Source organism: Chlorocebus sabaeus, chromosome 7 (assembly GCF_047675955.1).
Source record: "Chlorocebus sabaeus isolate Y175 chromosome 7, mChlSab1.0.hap1, whole genome shotgun sequence".
In the NCBI taxonomy this organism is placed as follows: Eukaryota; Metazoa; Chordata; class Mammalia; order Primates; family Cercopithecidae; genus Chlorocebus; species Chlorocebus sabaeus.
Window position 1 is genome coordinate 54,630,801 of NC_132910.1, and position 22,004 is coordinate 54,652,804.

A 22,004-nucleotide genomic window follows, 5' to 3' on the forward strand; every position below is an offset into this window, starting at 1 on the left:
ATATGCAGTCTATGGTAATTTGTTATAGCAGCCCAAAGTGACTAAGACAGATGCTTACAAATCGAGATTTATTTTTAAAACTATTCTCTTGCTATGAGTTCAATATTTTTATTTCTTTACAATGATTTCAGAAGAGATTACAAAGAGATTAATATACCTAAAGAATCAGACTCTTGCAAACAGTGACGTCATTAAAAAGGGCTGATTTTCATTAACATGTGATTAACAGGAAAGAGATGATTGGTGAGTTTTCTTCATAACCAGGTTCACTGTGGATAGGAAGGACCTGCCTTCCTTCCCACCATGGAGATCCTAAAATCACAAGCTCCAGCCTCCATCAATGATGACAGGGTTACCAGTTACATAAGCAGACTGCAGTGATAAACACAAGGAGACAGAACAATTAACCAGGTTTGATACAGGTTGTATTTTCAAATTTTCCTATGACTAGGATAACTAAACAATTTACTCTTGTCCTAACAGGAAACCTCACTTAAACACTTAATTCAGGGAAATCCAAATTAACATCTGGTTGATTGAGAACTGCTGAGTGTCCTGTGATCTGGAACTAAATGGCCTCTGGCTGGTGTCTAAGCACCTGTCACTGTTAGGTATTTGGTCTCAGAATCCCCGAATTAAGGAATGGTGATGTATAGCCATTCCCCAAATTAGGATATAGACGAAAAGCACATTTTCATTTTGAAACTCAGAACTATTCAAAACTAGCTAAGTTTTATGCCACTAATAAACTTTTGAACATAAGTGTATCAGTCATAAAAGGGTCATATTAATGACCAGTTTAAAAAAAAAAGACAGCATGTATTTAGTTGATCAATATAAGTGGATAATTCTAGGATCTGAAGCACACTAAATGTGTTTTTAAAATTTACATGAATAATAATAACTATAATATATTAAGCTATAAAAATATTCTATATTAGTTTCAGATATCCAAATCTTTATAAAACTGAGGGATTTAAAAAATAATTACTGATTTATTCCCATAAATTTTTCATTTTCTAAATAAGGCCGAAGTGATCTTTTTGGTAGAAGTTTAAAAATCTTCTAACTTAAAATGGATAATAAAAACTCAAACAGTCTAAATTCATCTAAAGCCTGAAACAATGGAAGAGGATGTAAGGACATCATAATGAATAGATAAATTTTAAGAGTTCAATATATAAAAGCTGATCGTATACAGTAGGTGAACTAGGGAGTTATTAGTCACTTTACCGAAGAAATACCTCCAACTCCCCCAAGTTCTCTTAAAAGGCAAGCTCTGTTACGCATATGAACTCCTCTGGAAACCTCTAAAAAGCCAAAGGTATTTTGTAGCACATTTCAAGCCAGAACACTTCCAAATATTTTGTAACCTAAGCTCTGGCAAACTAAGGATAATTTAGCTTATCAGCAGTACCCAAATCAAACGAGCTCTTCTGAAGATACGGATTCAGAGAAATCACAAAGGCTCATGTGCTTCTCCTTTAAACATTTGTCTATTAATCTCCCCAGCTGTTAACAATTGTTGTTAATAGTTGGGAGAAGTTCTGAGAAGAAACTGCACTGTTACGGAAACATTTCAATCCCCGTATTTGTCACATTCACCAACTATCTGGTGTGTACCAAGTTACTGGGAAGAGGAGTTATCACTTGTTCCCTCCTCACTTCCACCTAGTCCCCTTTCCTTCCCTCTTCTCACACATTACAGTTCCTTGTTCACGTAGTATTCAGAGACATAAAACGGAGGAGGAGGTTCTTGTGTTTTATACCTTATAAACATCATGTTTGCTTTCATCTTAAGCCATTTAAAAGTATACAATAGCCATTAAGGAAAAAACTGTTAAACAGATGCAAAGTGGAAGAGATTAAATTAGGAATTTCCATACACAATGACAAACAAGTAAGAATTTTTTTTTTTTTTGGAGACGGAGTATCGCTCTATCACCCAGGCTGGAGTGCAGTGGCCGGATCTCGGCTCACTGCAAGCTCCGCCTCCCGGGTTTACGCCATTCTCCTGCCTCAGCCTCCCGAGTAGCCGGGACTACAGGCGCCCGCCACCTCGCCCGGCTAGTTTTTTGTATTTTTTAGTAGAGACGGGGTTTCACCGTGTTAGCCAGGATGGTCTCGATCTCCTGACCTCGTGATCCGCCCGTCTCGGCCTCCCAAAGTGCTGGGATTACAGGCTTGAGCCACCGCGCCCGGCCTACAAGTAAGAATTTTTAAAAATATGTATTTATTTTGAGATGGAGTCTCGCTCTGTTGCCCAGGCTGGAGTGCAGTGGCACAATCTTGGCTCACTGCAGTCTCTGCCTCCCTGGTTCAAGCGATTCTCCTGCCTTAGCCTCCCGAGTAGCTGGTGTCTGCCACCACACCTGGCTATTTTCTGTTTTCAGTAGAGACGGGGTTTCACCATGTTGGCCAGGCTGGTCTCAAACTCCGGAACTCAGGTGATCCGCCTGCCTCGACCTCCCAAAGTGCTGGGATTACAGGCGTGAGCCACCATGCCCGGCCATAAGTAATAATTAATAGAGAAAAAAGAGCCAGTGGAATTCTCCCAAACAAGTCACAAGTAAAACTAAAACACCACATGCCAGTTCTGCATCCACTGAACACAAATCTGCTTAATCTTCTCCCCATTTCACTTAAAGCTCTTAAAATCCTAGAGGTTCATTTGTTTGACTTGAATTTAATCAGGGTTTCCCCAGTTATAATTTTTGAAAGGAATCGTCTCTCAGAAAATTGAGCACTTTAACTTTTTTAGTCCTCCTTTTTGTTTGCTACAAGATTTTATGTAAAGCTGAATAAGGAAGAGTTAGTGGCTCAGATCAAAGTGGTCTTTCTTTGAGCAAATTAAATGAGAACTTATCCCTATCTTATAAATGTAGCATCTTAGCATATATATGCCATAAACTCTCTAAAATGATATTATTTTGATGAGCAAATTGTGGTCAAATGTGATTGAGGACAATGAACTCCTTGGGAAGAATAGCGCTTACTTCATCAGAAGCCAAATACACGCAGAGCATGGCTATTTCTTCTGCAGTTGCAAATCTTCCCGTCTTTTGTCTCTTTAGGAAATCATTCCGTGCCTGTGACCAGAGACCATACCAGACATCAGTGATGGGAGCAGCTGTATCTGCTCACCTGCATCTTCTTCAAGGAGTTAAAGGCAAGAGAATCCACTGGCTTGCTGCCTTGGTGAATAATCAGCTAGGGTTATGGTGATTCTTTCGCCAAAGTTAATTGTTTGTGTTATATTAAAACCCACAGATATTGTGACAGATCAGAAAGCTAATATTAAAGGATGAAGGCATTATTTTTTTCATCTTCAAAAGTTGTAGTAAAGTATACAGAATATAAAATTCACTATCTTAACCATTTTAAGTGTATAGTAGTTCAATAGTGTTATGTACATGCACACTGTTGTACCACCATCACCAGTGTCCATCTCCAGAACTCTTATTTTTATTATTATTATTTTTTCTTAGAGACAGAGTCTTGCTCTGTTGCCCAGGCTGGAGTGCAGTGTTGTGATCATACCTCACTGTTGTACCTCAAACTCCTGGGCTCAAGTGATCCCCCAACCTCAGCTTCCCAAGCAGAGCTCTTTTCATCTTACAAAATGGAACCTCTCTACTCATTAAGCATTAACTACTCATTTCCCTCCTTCCAAGCCCCTGGCAACTACCATTTCACTTTCTGTCTCTATGAATTTGTCTGCTATAGGGATGGAAGAGGGTATTTATTAACCAAAGGTTTAAATACATTTTAAATGCTAGATATACCTCTTCAGGATTTCCTCTGGCTTGTATTCTTTCTTGTAGAGATGGGGTATCAACCGTTCCTAAATCAAAGGGGGATATTCAGCTTGGTTACTCACTTGAACTGAAAAAGAAATCGACAACTAAACTTCCTTTCCATATGATACAACAATCAGTGAGATTCTTCTCCTTGACTTAAAATGACAACTTTACATCTGCCTGCCTGAGGCCTCTTATTTAATAGGCTTATAACTTCTTCAATAACATTTCTATGATTTTAAAAACACAGACTATGATTCTTTCTGACACTATGTAGGGACACTGGATGAATCACCCAGCATTCTCAAGGACATATATTTTAGTCACATTGCATTTATATGATGCTTTATGGATTTTAAATACTTTTATACATATTATCTCAGCTAATCCTCACAATAAGCCTGAGATGTAGATAAAACTGTACAAGCACTTTGCCAGCTTAAGGAGCCAGTTTGCCTCAATGATCTCAAAACCATTCCTTGCTGTCAAGTTCACTGTGGGATCTTTGGGGACAATCCCATGGCTACCACAGTCCGTGCCAATTCAGGTGACACTAAATTTTTCTTAGCACCTTGCCTATTTTCATTGTTTCAAATTCCAACTTTTAACCACAGTTTCAAGTTTTTGATCAAAAATATAATTTAATATAATTTAAAGTTATTTTACTTTAAAAAAGAAAAATAAGAACAACACTAACATTTTAAAATTCCACTTAGCTTATGGTCTCCTAGAGCAAGTTACCCAGACTTCTTTGTTAACTGACATAAACTGTACATTCTCTGTAGAAGGCCCTTTTCTCAGACTAAAGAGTACTCTGGCAAATAATGTGATCTTTCTGAGGTTGTAACAAATGGTTTTACAGTCATACTTCACCCTTAGATCATGTTCCTGAGAGTACCATAGATTTGATCTTTGTTTAGAAAACATTTCTTAATTTTAGCATCATTTGCTATTTTTTCTGATGAAGCAGGAAATCTTCAAAATCAGAAAGCCTGACTCCGTTTTGGAACCCCCTCTGTAGGTTGGTTATCTGTCTCTTGTCACATTTTACTATAAGTGGCCAGCACTTTCAAGACTCTGGGTAGAAATCACCTTAGCTAGATCACCCAGTTCATTAGTAACATCTTCTGCCTTCACACTACAGGCAACAGTGTTGATGTACTTTCTGAAACTATATGACAAAGATCCTCTTTTACCTAATTTTCAATAACATTTTCCTCACTTACCTCAATAGCCTCCTTGAAGTCCACAGTTTTACCAACAGTGTGCACCTCAAGCTTTCACTAACAGTCTCTTCAGAATCCTTACAACTTTAACAGCTTTCTCCCTCTGAGGTAAATGAACAGCATGTCTTACATATGACTGGTACTAATGGCTATTAAATAAGAACTGCAGAGCAAGCCCATGCCTTTAGAGGATTCCAGTGTCACTGGGTTCAGCTGTGTCCATGGCACAGACATACTATGCCAGGGTCTATACAAGTCTGGCTGGAGATTTGTGACTACACAACCATCAGCAGCATCTCAGACATACTCAGTCCTCCTCAAGTTTTCTTCTGTGATTGGTTCACTGAGTCACAGCTAGTTCCTTGTTCCAAAGAGTTTGATAACATATTTTCCAATCTTCTGATAAGTCCAGTCGCTGAAACAACCACATTTTCCAAATCATTTTGCCATTTATTCCACTGGGTAAATGGCACCAAGAATAGCTAGACTCAAGTATCACCAGAATGTACATCAAAACCCAGTGAAATGATCTCTCATGTATTCTTCTTTTTCTTAGCATTACCTATGTTTACATTTCTGTTCCAAGAAAGATAAAACAGAACATCTCAATCGCTGAAATTCTGTAGCTTGGGGGATGTTTAGTTTTCCCTCTTTAAGTCAGTGGATTTCAACTGAAGATTCAATCAGAATCTCCTGTGGGACTTTCTAAACACCACAATTCTCTCCATGAACTCCTTCCCTGAATTCTGGCATGCCCTTCAGGTCTGAAAGGTCCCCAGGTCGTATTGAAATGTTTCCCTGTCACACACCATCCCCCATATCAATTGTGCACTACTGAGGGAAACCTTGATCCTGGATATGCAATAATTTCTTTTTAAAGAATATTATAATCCTTATTAGATACCTTATGTTCCTTTTAGATTGGTAGAACCAGGTAAAAGTACATATCAATTTAATAAACACACCTATGGTTATTGTGAAAATGAGACACACCCATAGTTATTAAGAAAAGGAAAGTTCTGCTTTTCTTCTTTCCTTTGTGTGAGGGATCGGCACACCTTTCTTGGTAAAGAGGCAGATAAAAAATATTTACAACTTTGAGAGTCATTTTATCTGTTGCAATTGTTATACTAAACTCGGCCTTTGTAGCATGAAAACAGCCATAGGCAATAACATAAGCAAATTGGGTGTGGAAGTGTTTCAGTAAAACTTTGCTTACAAAACAGGTGGTGACCCAGATGTGGCCCATAGGCCATGGTTTGCTGGCCCCCTTTTTATAGCATAAAGGAAGATTAATGCCTCCTTTTTATTTATAGGCCGCCTCAGTGGTTGAAATGATTTTAGTGGATCCTTGTGTTTTGGAAGACTCCCCTTACTTTTTCCCTGCTGTCCTGTGAGTGTGGTCTATTTTCATCTTTCCCTTGACATCTTTCCCCTGAAAAGGTCAACCCTGGTCTGCTTCCCAACAGCAAGCCTGGCCAACTATGTCTCTTAGCCACTTGCTTCTGAATTGTCCAACACATTTAAGCCTTTTGCATCTGTGGTTCGTTCCCAGTGGCTTAGGATCTCCGTCTCAACTTACAACTGTACTGTTATCTTAATAAGCCCAGCCCTCACCCCCTTTTTCTGAACTTTTTCCCAGAATACAATATAACATGTGGCAAATAAACTTTTATAGATATCTTTCACGGTGGCAAACACAGTGTCAGAAGGCCAAGTTCATAGCCCTGCAGTGCCTTACTCACCTGGGCACACACAGTTGCACCTGATGCCCTGCTGGATGAAATCTGCAGCCACAGATTTTGTGAGGCCAATCACGGCTGCCTTGGTTGTGCTGTACACACATCTGTTCACAACTCCTGAGGGTGGAGGAAAGGTTCAACAATTGAAGGAATAAAAAAATGTATTTTCCTTTAGAAAGGTAGCACAAATAAGTTTTCCCAGTAGCCATTTTCATGCTTTCTCCCACATTCCTCCCCTTTTAAAAAGATTGATATCAGATTTTTTTCCTTTAATAGAGTCAGTTTCTGGATCTAGGGAAATAATATCAGTATAGACACAACTTAATTGAGACTCAATTGAAATTCTGAACTTATTTAACATTGGTAGTCTTAGTTTCTCACCATCAGTTGCCATAACTCTTAGGCAGATTGCCAAAGAAAATAAAGATTAATAACAAAACAAAACAGTAAAACAGGAGGCCTAGGCACTTCTTTACATTCCTCTCTTATGTATGTTGAATATGTGTATCCTTGCAAAGAGAAGAAATGTTATCTCAGCAGTAACTATTTCATTTTAAACTCACAGATCCAACTATGCCAGATTGTGACATAATCCACATTTTGCACTGCTGCCCTTGTCCTTCAACTTGACTTCTCGCTGATGGCTCAGATCAACTGTCTTTGTGAAGCATTCCACAAACTCACAGGCAGTTATTTCCCTGTATTTTGACAGCACCTTGTCCAAACCTCTGTTATATATCATCACACTGGAGAAGATGATGTTTGCTGCCTTGCTCCCAGTTTTGGACTGTGAATTCTTTTAGGGGCAGAGCACATACCAGTGCTCAATACACTATTTTAAATAATTAAATGTTAAATGGTTCTTTCTCCCAGTTTGATGTTCATTTCCATATCCTTTAGAAAGAATAAAAGGGAGGGCAAAAAAACCCCCACATTTTAATTTAATTTTACCACTGGCTTACATCTAGAGCAAAAGATCTGTGGTTAAGGAACTTAATACCAATTTCGAAAAAAGCACTTTCGAAATTATTTCAATACTTGAAATTATGATCTCTGCTATGCCTGTTCCCAAACGCAGAGCTTTTAATGATGTGTGTGTATGAGCATCGCAGTCCTCAGAGGGAGACAGACCCACCTTTGATGCTGGAAGCCACAGAAGACATGTTGATAATATTGCCAGATTTCTGAGCAAGCATCTGCGAAAACAAAACAAATACAAAAAAAAAAAAAAAAAAAAAAAAAAAAATCCGCTTCATGTGCTAAAATACTACCTTTTAAAAAGATTTGCATTTTCTTAGGGTTTGCAGAATGAATTTAATTACTGTATTAGCTAGTCACATTAAGCAGTATTAAGCAGTCTTAACAGTGAACCCAAAACACATCAACTATTGCTGGGAAATGATGGCAATGTGACCGCACTCGCTGGCATTTCCCAGGGGGATTACCACCTTCCCATGGTACAAGAGTGTCAGCAAGACTACGAATGAATGCTGACTTAAATGAAATGCAAATAAATGTTGTTATTGTGTGTTACTGATGTTGGGAAACTTACTCCATTCAACACATATTTTTTTAATACCTACTGAGGCCAGGTATTGTGCTAGGTCCAGGAGATTACTGCCTACAGGAGGCAACCAGTCTGGTTAGTGGTTGACATAATCCACATCCAGCGACAGCAGAGACCTCCACAGAGATCTAACAGCAGGCTGAGGGCAGAAAGGGAGCAGTTCAGGCTGGGCGACACTCAGAGGGGACCTCCTGAGGAGGAAGGATACAGGCTGAATTTTGAACACTAGAGTATTAGTCAGAAAAATAGAAGAAAAGGATGTTTTGAGGAGTGGGTACACAGGTATAAAGGTTCCATCGGGAACTGGGAGGAGGGGCTGGGTCTGACTGGAATGCAGGGTATAGAAGTAACGATGCTGCAGAGGTCGACAAGGGCTGAATTTAGAACCTGGGTTTTACCCTGAAGGCAATGCAGTGACATTGAAGGGTTTAAAGCAGAGGAGGAGTGGCATGTTCAGACTTGGGGATTACAAGGATTACTCTGGTGCCCAGAGACTAGTGGAAGCTGATGCAGGGTTCAGGAAAGAGTGATAAAGGTGAAGCTGCAGAAATGTCTATGGGTAGCTGAGGAGGAGAGGGCTGAGGCAGGATGGGCAGGACCTGGTAGATGGTTGCTGCAGGGAGGGCGGGCCTCACCAATTTAGGGCAATGTTTCCTAAGAACACTTTCTTCAGAATTCCCCCACTAAAGTGTGAATTTATTAAGATAAGGGTCTTTGGCTGTTTTGTCCTCCTAGACAGTGTATACAGTAGGCAGTCAATAAATGTGGATGAATCAGAATCTCCTGAGGTGCTAGTTTAAAACACAGATTGCTGGGCCCTGTCCTTTACCTGAATAAATATATAATAAAGAAAACTGTTATAAATTTAAAAATGTTCTCAAACTTTACTAATTATAACATGTACGTAGAAGTCTCAATAGGCACTGTAAAGGGCCAGAGGAAAAATATTGACTTCTGTTGGGATGGGTTTCTTGAGCAGCTTTTAGAAAAAGAGGTGTAGGAAAGGGGAAAGTGAATGATTGAATGGATCCAGAATTGGTGTGGCCAAGATGATTGATTCCTTAGGATATTCTTCTGACTTTGTTCTGAGATTTAGCTTCTAATTACCCCCAAAATCAGAATCTAAAGTAACCCCAAGGCACTTTGCTGAATGGACTAAGTGGATTCAAGGAGAGGCTGATTGTAACCCAACCAAGTTAAAGAAGACAACAGGGGAAATAATAATGTTTAACTCAATTGTGTGTTTTACATAATAAAGAGGACCATAATGAAATGGGCTTCTCATAAAAAGTGTCCAAAATGTTGGTCAAGTGCAATGATGTTGAAAAGTAAGCCTTAAAATTGTTCTTTCTTATCCAATTTAGCAAATAGCATTCCCCATTAAAAATACATATTGAATACATATACTCCAATTTAATACATAAAGATAGGTCATTAAGTAAGTCAATCTCTAGTCCTCTCCAGAAATGCAATACTTTCTCAGGCAAAACCTTAGAATAAAGCCATCTAAGAGATATTACTGCTGTCCCCTAACACTTGCACTATCCATTCAACCAAATTCAACCGAGGTCCCTCTGCTGCTTCTAGAGCCCATAGTTGGTGCCTGTTCCAATGCTGCCTTCCCAGTCCAGGTCAGGAGCTCCCTGTTGTCATAGTGTCAGGCTCTCCCTGGCTCCCCATGCAATAGCCCTCTTTGGTAGGCATGACTATAAAGTGAAGTGCCTGGTACATAGTACTGCTATCTAGGATTGATCTCTCAGAAGCTAAGGTAGGAGGTAGAAATACCCGCTTAAGAGTCCATGGAGCTGTATCTAGTTAGTCTTACTCTGACTCAGCCCTTCTGTCTCCATTGGCCAGAGCTCAGCCCCTAACCCTAGTGAAACCTGGCCACTTGGGTCTCCAGTGGTTCCTGCTGGACTAACAACCTTGATTCATTTATTTATTTGACAAATGTTTGCTGAGCACCTCTATATGCTAAAAACTCTTCTAAGATATAGCAGCGGGGCGGGGGGGGGGGGGGGGGGTGGGGAAGGAAGCAACCAAACAAACTAACTGAAATAACAAAGATATCCCCAAATCTTTGCCCTAATGGATCTTCTCTTCTGGTGGAGCTTGGATTCTGCATTGACCTCTTCTTAAAGTATTTTCAACTTGTTCTCTGCCTTTTGACTGATCTTCCAGTCTTGGAATGCTTTCCTGTGTATCTATCCATGAACAAAAATTTCCTATGAGTGTTCCTATGTTCTGACCAGCTGACCTTCCAGATCTGCCTAGACTCCAAACCCCGGCTTCCCCTGGAAAGTTCTAACCTGGGATATATGCGTCATAGTTAATGATACAGAGGATCCTAGATAATTATGGCTGGGAGTGATTGTGTAATCTATCATCCTTATTTTTTAGCTAAAAGAAATATGTACTGGGAGGTTACAAGTGCCATCTCTATGGCACATGGCCAATTAGGGGCAGGATGCAGACTGCACTTAAGGACTTCTGATGACAGAGTCCGAGACCAGGATTCGATTTTGTCAGGGTCACTTTAAACAAGTGGCACTAGAACCTTCTAATACCACATCCCTGCCATTAACATCTCTTGGGATTTTTTTTTTTAAACAAATCTATGTTTTTGGCACATAGGGATCATTGTTAAGATGTTGTAAATCACAAGCAAACTCACTAGTTTGCAAGTTAATGTCTGTATATTTTAAAAATTAACACAAGTGTACATTTCAGCTCCACTGTACTCCACACCTACTTCCTTTACTAAAATTTGTAAAGCAGTTTAGAGCCTGGTTTTGCAAATGAGTCTCATGCATGTGCAGTAGTCTTAACCACAATGACCTAAGATTTTCTCCTATACCATAGACTCTGCTCTACCCCGTAACCTATGCAAAGGATCTGTCTTCAAAAATACGTGTTCCAAATAATATAGATTCTCATAAACTCCAAAGAGGCTAAAAAAGCAACTTACATTTAAAAAAACAATCTGTTATAAAAATTTGCTAGTTCAACATTCTGTGGACCCACCCAAAAATCCCTTCTAGGCATTAAACAAGTAGATTTTTCAAAATTCCTTCATTACTAAGTCAGTTTCTCCAATTTTCCTGTTAATGTTCATCTGGAACCTTCTTGACATTAGGTTGAATATTCAGAGTAGAATATCAGCCCTGCTGTGCCATTAACAAAGCTCTTCTCCTGCCCTGACATGGACAGGACATCGAATCCAGCTGGGATGGAAGGGAAAAGTGGTTCTTCTGCATTTCACTAGGTTCAATTTATAACCTTGAGTTGAGCTGGCTGTGTACCCAGTCTACCCTTTCATTGTCTCAGCCTGTGCTGTCTGCTACCACTGGTTTATAAGTTCATTTGAAGTCAGGGACGTATGTTGCTCATATTTATACTCCCCTAGAGCACCTTATATAGTGATTGATACCAAGAGGCGCTTAATGCTAGTTTATAAAATAAAATTTAAAACACTGATGCATTGTGTGAAGGCTTGAGAATTCAGGGAAGCAGGCCCAGGAGGAACGTTCTCTTGAGCACACACTTTCTCTCACCTGCCCAGTACCACTGTGGTTCAGATCAAAATAAGAGCGAAGGGAGAAGTTTCAGGGTAGAGAAGAGCAATGGGGTACATCCATCTTGAGAGTGTGAGCCTAAACTGAAATTCACGAAGGGGCTCAATGTCCAGGCTTCAAATCTTGGTTCTAACCATGTGCTAGTTGGGTGACCTTAAGCAAGTTTCCTAAACTCTGAGTTTCATCTTCCGAACAATGGATGAGATAATAGTACCTACCTCATAGGGTTATTCCAGTCTTGTGTGCCTCCCTGCTGTTACTTCTGCCTGGAATCCTCTCTCAAGCTACCTGAATGATCAGCTCTTTCACTTCTTTTGGACTGCTATGACAGTTTTACCTTTGCAGTGGAGTCCAGAGAGGCATTGATATCCTAGCTTCTTTCTCTTCATTATACTTAAAACCACACCACATATTCTATGTCTATTTGATTACTGATTGTCCCATCTCACCCCCAATAATGGAACCTGCCTTATCGAAGGCACTTTTAGTTCACTTGTGTGTCTTCTGTGCCTAGAATGGAGCCTGGTTTGTGGAAAGTGCTTAATAAATATTCCTTGAGTGGATAAGCTGGAAGGTTAAATAGATTAATTTATGTAAAATGCCTTGATATCAATGTTCAATGCATGTTAATCATTATGTTAGTGATTATCGCTCTTCAGCACATGTGGGAATCCCCTCTGTGTGCCCAGTACGGAGACCTAATGTGGTGCTTATCCTGGTGGTGGTGGTGGTGGTCTTACTTTAGGAAGGAATGCCTTGATCATCAGGTACATGCTGCGCACATTGAGATTCATCGAGAAGTCCCAGTCTTTCTCCTCACAATCCAGGACTGTTCCATGATGGACAAAACTAGAAGAGTGATTAAACAATGGAGGAATAACTGCCATTAAAATTTTTCTATCTCATTTGCTGATTATTTCTATTGTCACTTAGTGACTTAGACCACTGTCTCTTTCCCTTATCAAGACTAAACAATTCAAACATAGTATCACTTAGTATATTACATTAGTAAGAATTCTAACAACTTAAGCTAGAAATGTCATCTGAAAACAAGATCCTTCTTGTTTTCCAAACAAAAATACGGTCACCGAACATAAGAAGCTTTATGCTAATTTTGCTGTAAACATCAATGCCATTAAAAGCAAACAACAAATAAAGGAGAACAGGGCTGGGCATGGTAGCACACACCTGCAGCCTCAGCTAGTTTGAAGGCTGAGGCCGGAGGACCACTTGAGCCCAGGAGTTCTAGGGTGCAGTGAGTTATGATCATTCCACTGCCCTCTAGCCTGGGGAATCCAGACAAACCCTGTCTCAAAAACAAAACAAAACAATCCCCGCCCCCCCAAAAAAAAAAAACGAGAGAGAGAGAGAAAAAAAACCATCTGCCCTATTTGCCCATTTGATTCCTATTTCAAGAGCAACAGTGCCCTCAGGTGGCACAGATTTAGAATTCGCAAGGGAAATCAAAATTGCAAGGAAAACAAGTGTCTCAACATCTCAGAACAGCAACGTGATATTGCTAGTGTTCGAACATATTCAGAGATGTTATTTTGTTGTAAGAGAGATGTTAAGGCAGAACAAAACAAACCCTTAAAGTAGCCTTCGCTGTTTTTCAAGTTACATTTTCTGACAGAAGCTTCCTAAACATTGGAACCCTTGCTGATTTGGTCCTCTGGACCCAAATTATGTAATTAATTATAAAATATTGTTGGCTGTGATTTCCATGTACCAAAGTTCTGCCAGTTCAATCAGAATGTCAGTTTCATGACAGCAGGAACAACATGATATATTTCTACATCCCCTACATGGCTGAAAATTTAATAGATGCTTAAAAACTAACTTTGGTAACTATTTTTTCATGTTTCTGAGAGTATTCTTACATGAATACACCCTTATATGAGGATGGAAGACTATATATGAATGATTTTGCCATATTGTCAAAATTCTTTGAATGAAAGTCATAGAAAACTTTCTGTAAGGAAAGTGAAATTAAACAGTTAGACATTACCCAGCAACATTAAAGAGAACATCAAGTCTTTCAACTTCATTGGCAAACTGATCAATTTGTTTCTTCTTTGTGACATCAAGGACACGAGTTTGAATGCCTGAAAAATAAAACAAGAGGCACTATTCCTAAAAGTATTTAGCCTCGAAGGTTTAGCTGTTTTGAAGTGTGAAGTGTGAAGATTGCAATAGCTATCCAGCTAGGCTTCATAGATTGCTGACCTTCCTACTAGGGTCTTAAGAATCTTCAGAGTCTCATTAATAAACATAAAGTCCCATCTGGACTCCTCCAATAACCCATCCATCCCTCTTCCTTCCTCTCTGTCCATTTTCCAAGTTGAATAATAATGGTCCTTTCTGAGTAAAGGCTTTATAGTAAAGTATGACTGGTGTATATTAGATATTTCTCAGTAAGCCAGCAGTAATAACTGAAAGTGGGCTCATTTGAGCCTATCCTTCACCTGCCAGAGACTGGGTTGCTGGTACCTATACAGTAATGCAGAATTTTGTCTGAGTGAGGGGTGGGGAAGAGAAAGGGTTCTGGAATAAGAGACTGTTTCTATTTGTGAGCTTCCCCTTTATGTCATTTCCATTATTTATTAGAAATGACTCTGTTATTCAAAGGTATCCAGTCAAATACATGTATTTCTGGACTAAACTGCAAGAGGAAGAAATGAGGGGGTCAGAAGAAGGGATGACACACTTGAAGGCTAGACATGAGAGATCTGGCATGGCTGGAGCCTGAGAGATACACACTCTGCTAGTTACTGAGAAACTCCGAAGAGTGTCTAACAAAAGCAGCAGTCATCATTATAAATATATACACATATTATTTATAATGTGCATAATATAACATGTAGTAATATAATTTATAATATATACAATGTGTTAATATGTATATGTATAATATGTAATATATGCATGTGTATATTATAATATATAATTACTTATACTGTGTATTATATTTTATAATTTATAATATATATTATAAATAATATATATATGGTTTATTTTATTTTGGGGGAATATAGAAAGAAAAGATTAATAAAGAAAGGGAAGACTGAAATTTTGTTTCAGAAACACTTCCTTATCTCTGTGCTTTCCCAGTGCAGCGCCTTTACTTTGACTTGTTGGGATTATAATTCAACATATTCCAATTCAATTAACTAATTCAGGGAACTAATTGCTGTTTGATTATGTAACCTGTTGTATTTTGCTGGAAGGGTTAACTTTCAAATAGGTTCTCTGTTCTGATGTCTTTGGGTAAGTAAACTGTAATTAAAATCCCTTGATGTTGGAGTTTGGTTCAGTGGGGTGAAGAAGTGGTGGTGCACACCTGATAATCTGGGGAATCTCTTAGGGTTTCTCATGATGATGTGTGATTTTAGGGCTGAGCTGTCTCCAGTACAGTAGCTACCAGCCACATGTGGCTACTGAGCACTTGAAATGCAGCCAGTCTGAAATGAAAGGTGCTGCAAGTATAAAATACACATGAATTTTAAAGATTTAGTATGAAAATATTGAGATGTTGGTCGAAGGGTACACTCTTGCAGTTATAAGACAATGTACAGTACAGTGACTATAGTTAATAAGAATGTATTGTATACTCGAAATTTGCTAAGAGGGTAGATCCTACGTATTCTCAGCACACACACACACAGAGGTAACTAAATGAGGTAATGGCTATGTTAATTAGCTTGACTGTAATAATCATTTCACAAGGTATTTTACAACATACATGAAAACATGTTGAACATCTTGAATATATGCAATTTTTATTTCTCAATTATACCTTAAAGAAGAAAAAATTAAGAGAAAGAAGAGAAAAGAAGAAAAAACTGCAAAGAAGAGAAAACTAATGATTGAAGTTTGTAAGAAACTTCTAATAATTTAAATAAAAAATTTAGTAAGAAAAAATTAAAATGTTCCATTAATTTTTTAACTTGAGTGCATGTTGAGATTATATTTTAGATATATTGGATAAAATAAAATATAGTATTAAATTAATTTTCACTTGTTTCTTTTTACTTTTTTAATGTGGATACTAGAAAATTTAAAATTACACATGCGGCTCACATCATGTTACTCTTGGACAGGGCTATCCTAGAGGAGGAGGGCACAGAAGTGAAAAGCTTCATCAAAAGTTAACCTAACAACTAGTAAATTTTCACAATTTTCACATGTAAGTTTGTAATTAGGAACTGAATCCCTCAATGTGTTGGCTAAATATACGATTTTTAAAGTATTCGTCCTCAAATTTTTTTTATGCATGTAAGTACACAGATTTTTGTCTGTAGGTTCACAAAATATAGATTTCATATCAGAGTGTGAAAATCTAAAAAGCAGGGCAGTCGAGCTCAGTAGCTAAGGAATTTTCTTTCAACATGTGAGTGCCATGCTTTATAATACCTTGCAGACACTGAATCCCAAGTTCAAGCTGCTGAGTTGCTTACCCGGGTACTTTTCCAGTTCCTGAAGTTTGGACTCATTAATGTCTGTGGCTATGACTTTGGCACCTTCTCTTGCAAAAGCCTAGTAGACACAAAGTACAAGTAAATCCTTTGTTTACTTGAATAAACTGTGCTAGTGAATGGAACATCATGTGGTCTTTTTCTCCTTTATCTTATTTTCATTGTTCTTTTCCCTGTAAGATAGCTAGAATTTCAAACTATCTAGTCTTACCCCTTCTCCATTGTTATTATTTTTATCATTATTAGAACAATGTGACATACATTGTGCCTGTCATCTGACTTAATTCCTTTAAGTAGTATCAAACAAAATAATGTTTTTAAAAAAATGACAGCTATTTTTAATACTCTCAAAATACTGATCTTCTATAATGAGACTATATCATTTCTGTGTCTGAGTTACTAAACTCCAGATAATAAGATAAGAATTGGTTGTTTCAACACTTTTCCTACCAAGAGTATGATAGTGCTTTCATAAATGTCAAACGATACCCTGCCGTTATACTTAAGGTACAATATTAGCTCAAGTGGGGTACATAATGTAACAGAAATTGATATAAATCAGGAGACAAAGGTAACCTGTCTTATAACTCTGGAGTCACATATCTAAACTGGAACAGTTTCAGAAAGCTGTGTAACCCTGTTGGCTGTCTGTAGCAAATTTATTATGATGCAGAGAAACTGAAGTAGAGAAATTTCTCAGAGTCAATGGTTATCAGTGATGTCACGTACTAAGCATGAGGTATTCATTCCTTTATCTGCCTGGGGTCAGGAGTAGGGAACTATTTATTTATTTGTTTACTTTTATAACTTAAGACAACATAAGCACAAAAGTAAAACAAAAAAGCAGAGCAGAAGTAAACAACCATAGCATCAGTCCACATAATTCAGTATGTCAAGAGTTAGTAGGCAAACAACAAAGACAGTAACTTATAACTTACTAAGGCAGCTGCTCGGCCAATCCCCTGAGCAGCGGCTGTCAGGATGATGACTTTCCCATCAAGTCGACCCATAATGGAACCTGTGGTTTAATCTAAAGACATGTGTGTTTAATGGGTTATACTGTAGAACATGGTCTTGAGCCAGCAGTAACATCTAGAATGAATAGTTCAGTGTGCTCTTTTAAGAATAATTTAGTGAACTCCTTCAGGAACTTGAAGACAGCACCTCTGTGCAAGTAGTCCCATCATCTGAATTCTCCCAGAATGTTTCCTCCACATACCTAGCTTTGTATATGAAACACATTTAGCATAACCCACTGAAGTGATGACTGGTGACAGACATTGCCCTTTTTTTTTTTTTTTTTTTTTTGAGATGGAGTTTCGCTCTTGTCACCCAGGCTGGAGTGTAATGGCGTGATCTCGGCTCACTGCAACCTCTGCCTCTCAGGTTCAAGCAATTCTCCTGCCTCAGCCTCCCAAGTAGCTAGGATTACAGATGCCTGCCACCACACCCAGCTAGTTTCTGTATTTTTGGTAGAGACGGGGTTCCACCATGTTGGTCAGACTGGTGTCAAACTCCTGACCTCTGGCGATCCGCCCACCTTGGCCTTCCAGAGTGCTGGGATTCCAGGCGTGAGCCACCGTGCCCAGCCCAGACATTGCACTTTAACCTACCTCACCCTTCCTTCAGTACCTGGAGAGGACAGCCTTTGGTGCTGACATTATTCACTACCACCATCATTCTCTCCATGACCCCTGCACACATTACTATGGCATTATTTGAGTCCTTACTACTCAGGGCTGCTTTTTGATTTCTCTTCCATAAACTTTTGTTGAAGTTTGCACTATCAATTGCTTATGGTTTTTTCTTGTCTCTTGAAAAGATTTCATAGTTGGTCTCAGATATTCATTGAACAAAAAGGATGGAAAAATCAAATCATATCCAATACTCCCATTTTACAGATAAGGAAACTGCTGAAACCTGCCCAGTGTCATACAGCCAGTCAATGGGAGAGCCAGAACTAAGACTTCCTGACTCTTTTGCTATGGGAACAGTCCAGCCCACAATGCTGCTGATCCTCTTATAAAGTTTAAGCTTGCAGTAGTAACACATTAACAGGCATAATCAGTAATTTCTAAAAGATTGAGAAACACTGACACAGGGGCTTATATGCATGAGATATTTTGCCAATGCTTGGATTGTAGGTCACAAGGGGAGAGAAAGAGCTAGTGGTGAGGCTGGGGGTGGAGAAGATTCAAATGACCATCAAAAGAGGCTGTCTTCAAGGACACAAACTCAAACTCTTGCCGGGCTCTGTCATTAATGTGTGCCTCTGACCTCATATAAACTCAGAAAGTGGCTGCTTTGTCCAAGGCATCATATCCACATTTCAGGCAAAAAGGGAGAAACAAAAGTCAAAAGGCTTTCAGAGAGTCCTCACCTTTCTACTTAAGAAGGAAACCTTCTTAGAAATTCATTCTAAATCCACCTGCAGTTCATTCGCCAGATCTATGCTACTTGGCCACTCCTAGCTGCAAAGAGGTTGGGAAGTTGGGACTTTTGTTTCCAGCTTTGATAAAGTGAAGAATAGGGGAAAGTGAGTTGGATGGTATTGATGAACCAACTTACAGTACATGCACAACTAACCTACACAATCACTCTGCTCCATTATCTGCCTGATTTTGTACAGGTTGATAGCCTTGCCTGGAGGGCTTCTATTATCTAGTCCATTCTCTTTGAACTTACCACAGTTCTCTCTTTAGCCAAACTTTTTTTTTTTCTGTTTTTCTTTCTTAATACCCAATATGCTCTTCCACTTCAAACCTCCACACTTGGTCCAGTGTCCACATGGTGAAGGGCAAGTTACTCCTATAGGCAACAGTCACTGAAGGATTTACAGAAAGGCTGTGACATGATCAGATTCGTATTTTGGAAGGATTGCTGTGGAGAACATACCTGGGCAGGAGCATGGGGTGCCATTAGGAGGCTTCTAGGGTTATCTAGGGGGGCACTGGTGAAATAGCAGGCTGGAGAAAATAGCAGGGATGGAGAGATAGGTGGATTGAAGAAGTGTTTCAGAGATAAGAGATAGGCAGGGCCTGATCACCAATGGGGCTAATTTCAAAGAAATGTGATTTGCCCAGTGTTTTACAGCTATGCATTCAAACCTAGGCCTTCTTGTTGCAGGTCCAAGGGAATGTCTCATGGAATTGTCTCATGGTACTCAAAGCCCTGAGGGCCTCGCTAAATCCTCACTGTGGCACCATGAGCCTGTGCCTTGCAGACTGCTGACCCCAGGAAGTAATGGACAATGAGGCGCAGTTGCTGCTGCATTTCTGCGCTTGTGCTTAGGCCACCTTCTTGGGGCCGTTACAAGGCAGTGTCTGAGCATGCATGCTTACTAAGGCAGACCCATTTCTGGGAGACATAGAGCTCCTCCCCAATGGATGACTGGCTGGAGAAGGTCCTTACTACCTTGCTGAAGTTCTCTTAGACTGCACAGCTGTCTGGGATGCTTCCACTCAACCTGGCTTCCTTCTCTTCCTCCCTCGCAGGTGGACTTGCATCGAGGTCTGATGGCTCTCACAGCCTTACCTAATTCTCTCCTCATTCTCTCTCACACCAGCATTTCCCCTGATAAAATCCATGCATATTTAATTCTATCTTGGAGTCTGCTTCTTGGAAGAGCAGACTAACACAATTATGTAAGAACTGGCTCCAGGGATCAGCTTACAGCTCACTGACTTCTGAGTTTGTCCACATTTTTTAGGCGATGGGGAAGCTGGGCTTTAACAGTGCCTGACCTACTTTGATGAAATGAATTTTTGCTTTTTTTCTTCTTACACAAAAGAGAAACTTTCACTTTCTTTTTTTTTTTTTTTTTTTTTTTTTTGAGACGGAGTCTCGCTCTGTCGCCCAGGCTGGAGTGCAGTGGCCGGATCTCAGCTCACTGCAAGCTCCGCCTCCCGGGTTCACGCCATTCTCCCGCCTCAGCCTCCCGAGTAGCTGGGACTACAGGCGTCCGCCACATCGCCCGGCTAGTTTTTCGTATTTTTTAGTAGAGACGGGGTTTCATCGTGTTAGCCAGGATGGTCTCGATCTCCTGACCTCGTGATCCACCCGTCTCGGCCTCCCAAAGTGCTGGGATTACAGGCTTGAGCCACCGCGCCCGGCCGAAACTTTCACTTTCAACATGGAATGATATACTTCAGAAAGATATACTTTATCTTTACCCTCCTTGAATCCTAAGCATGGTGTATAAAAAACTATTTTACAACACTGTCATTAGTGATATTGGGTGTATGGCCCTGTAAAACCTCCAGTCAAAGGTTTTGCTAGGAATCTTTGACACCGGAAGAAGCTTTCCAGAACCATTGCTGAAGCACAGAGCAGCCTTTCTACACACTCTGAAAGCCTCCTCTTAGCTGGCCGTCCTGTCTTTCTGGGACCAGATTTTGGGGTCAAAGCCTTAACATTTAATAAACTGTAATCTCAAACTAAAACAGATTTATTTGAGAAAACGAGTGCAAACATGGCCTGAAATGGTAAATCAAGGCATCTCTCAATATATCCAAAGTGAAAACCATACACGTTGGCTTCCTTAGTCCAAAAGTTGGAATCAAAATGTTGATTTTTGATTAGCAGAGACACAAACAGCATATTCAGGAAGTCATTGTTTTCAAGAGCCAGGAAGAAAAATGTTCACTTAGGATACCGTAAGAATCCTTTTTTCTTGGGCTACTTTATAAAACATACATACGACAGAGTTTCAGGCTCGTTAAAAACCCATCTTTACACTGATCCAACTGCTCAGATTAATTTTGAAATAGGCAACGTGCAGAACAAAACAACATCTAAAAATTAAACCTCCCCTGTTTCCTTTCTAAAGTTTCATTTCAAAAGTATTAGAAATCTTACTTTAAGCAGCGAGGTGATGGCGTTCTCCAGAACCCGGTGGGAGCAACAAGCTTGCGACCTTTGTAAAGAAGAAAGTCAAGCGCTTAATAAAGCATGCTGGGATTTGTAGTTTCCCTGCTTTCCGAGTTTAGTGGCTCCACCCGTGCACTTTATAAATGTGTGTGCTGCCATCTAGTGGAGTTCAGGTAGAACTGTAAATTCCAAGTGGAAGGTGAAAAGTGGAAAAGCACCTTATTTAGGATGTGGAAATCATTTCCTTCACTTCAGCCTCTCCACTTCTGTGTTTTGTTTATGCCTACTATGTGCGGTGCCAGGGTAGACAAGATTGGCTGAGCTGGAAACTGCGTGTGGAAGATAGCAGAGCAACAAAATAGAAGGACTCCAGGTCACTGAAAATCCTGGAGCCTTCTTGGCACTTGGCCTGGACTGCTTTAAGGGAGAGAAATAAAAAAAAAAATTCCTTTGTGTTTAAGATACAGTTGTGATTTTTATTTTTTTCATGCTCAGACTATTCTAACACTAATGCACATTTAGTGGCAGAATGCCAGGAGCCTTACTACACTGGGAATGGGGTCGGGGAGAACGTGAAACTTGGATGACAGGGTGGAAGCTTAAAAGGGAACATGTTGAGTTAACAGCAAAAAACCCCAGTCTGGCTGAAGAGAACAGAGATATAAGGCCAAAAAGAAAGGACTAGATCTCATGAGCCCTCTAGGTTAGGATAGCAACATGTGCTTTATCTGTAGTGCCACTGAGCAGAGT

The 22,004-nt window shown here is 39.6% G+C and overlaps 1 protein-coding gene across 2 annotated transcripts; it reads right to left on the reverse strand.

Annotated features, from left to right (window-relative positions):
* Positions 1 to 49: 49 nt before the first annotated feature.
* BDH2 (3-hydroxybutyrate dehydrogenase 2) lies at positions 50 to 21,335 on the reverse strand. Of its 2 annotated transcripts, XM_007999425.3 has the most exons (10): positions 21,243 to 21,335; positions 17,324 to 17,415; positions 16,368 to 16,446; positions 13,919 to 14,015; positions 12,651 to 12,759; positions 7,904 to 7,964; positions 6,772 to 6,885; positions 3,786 to 3,844; positions 2,997 to 3,089; positions 50 to 372 (listed from the first exon to the last, which is right to left on the reverse strand). In XM_007999425.3, exons 2-10 carry the CDS (start codon positions 17,393 to 17,395, stop codon positions 319 to 321), a joined length of 738 nt encoding a protein of 245 aa, XP_007997616.2. In that variant the 5' UTR covers positions 17,396 to 17,415; positions 21,243 to 21,335; the 3' UTR covers positions 50 to 318. The 2 variants fall into 2 exon arrangements, with proteins under 2 accessions (XP_007997616.2, XP_037846383.1); XM_037990455.2 differs by lacking the exon at positions 2,997 to 3,089.
* Positions 21,336 to 22,004: the final 669 nt, after the last annotated feature.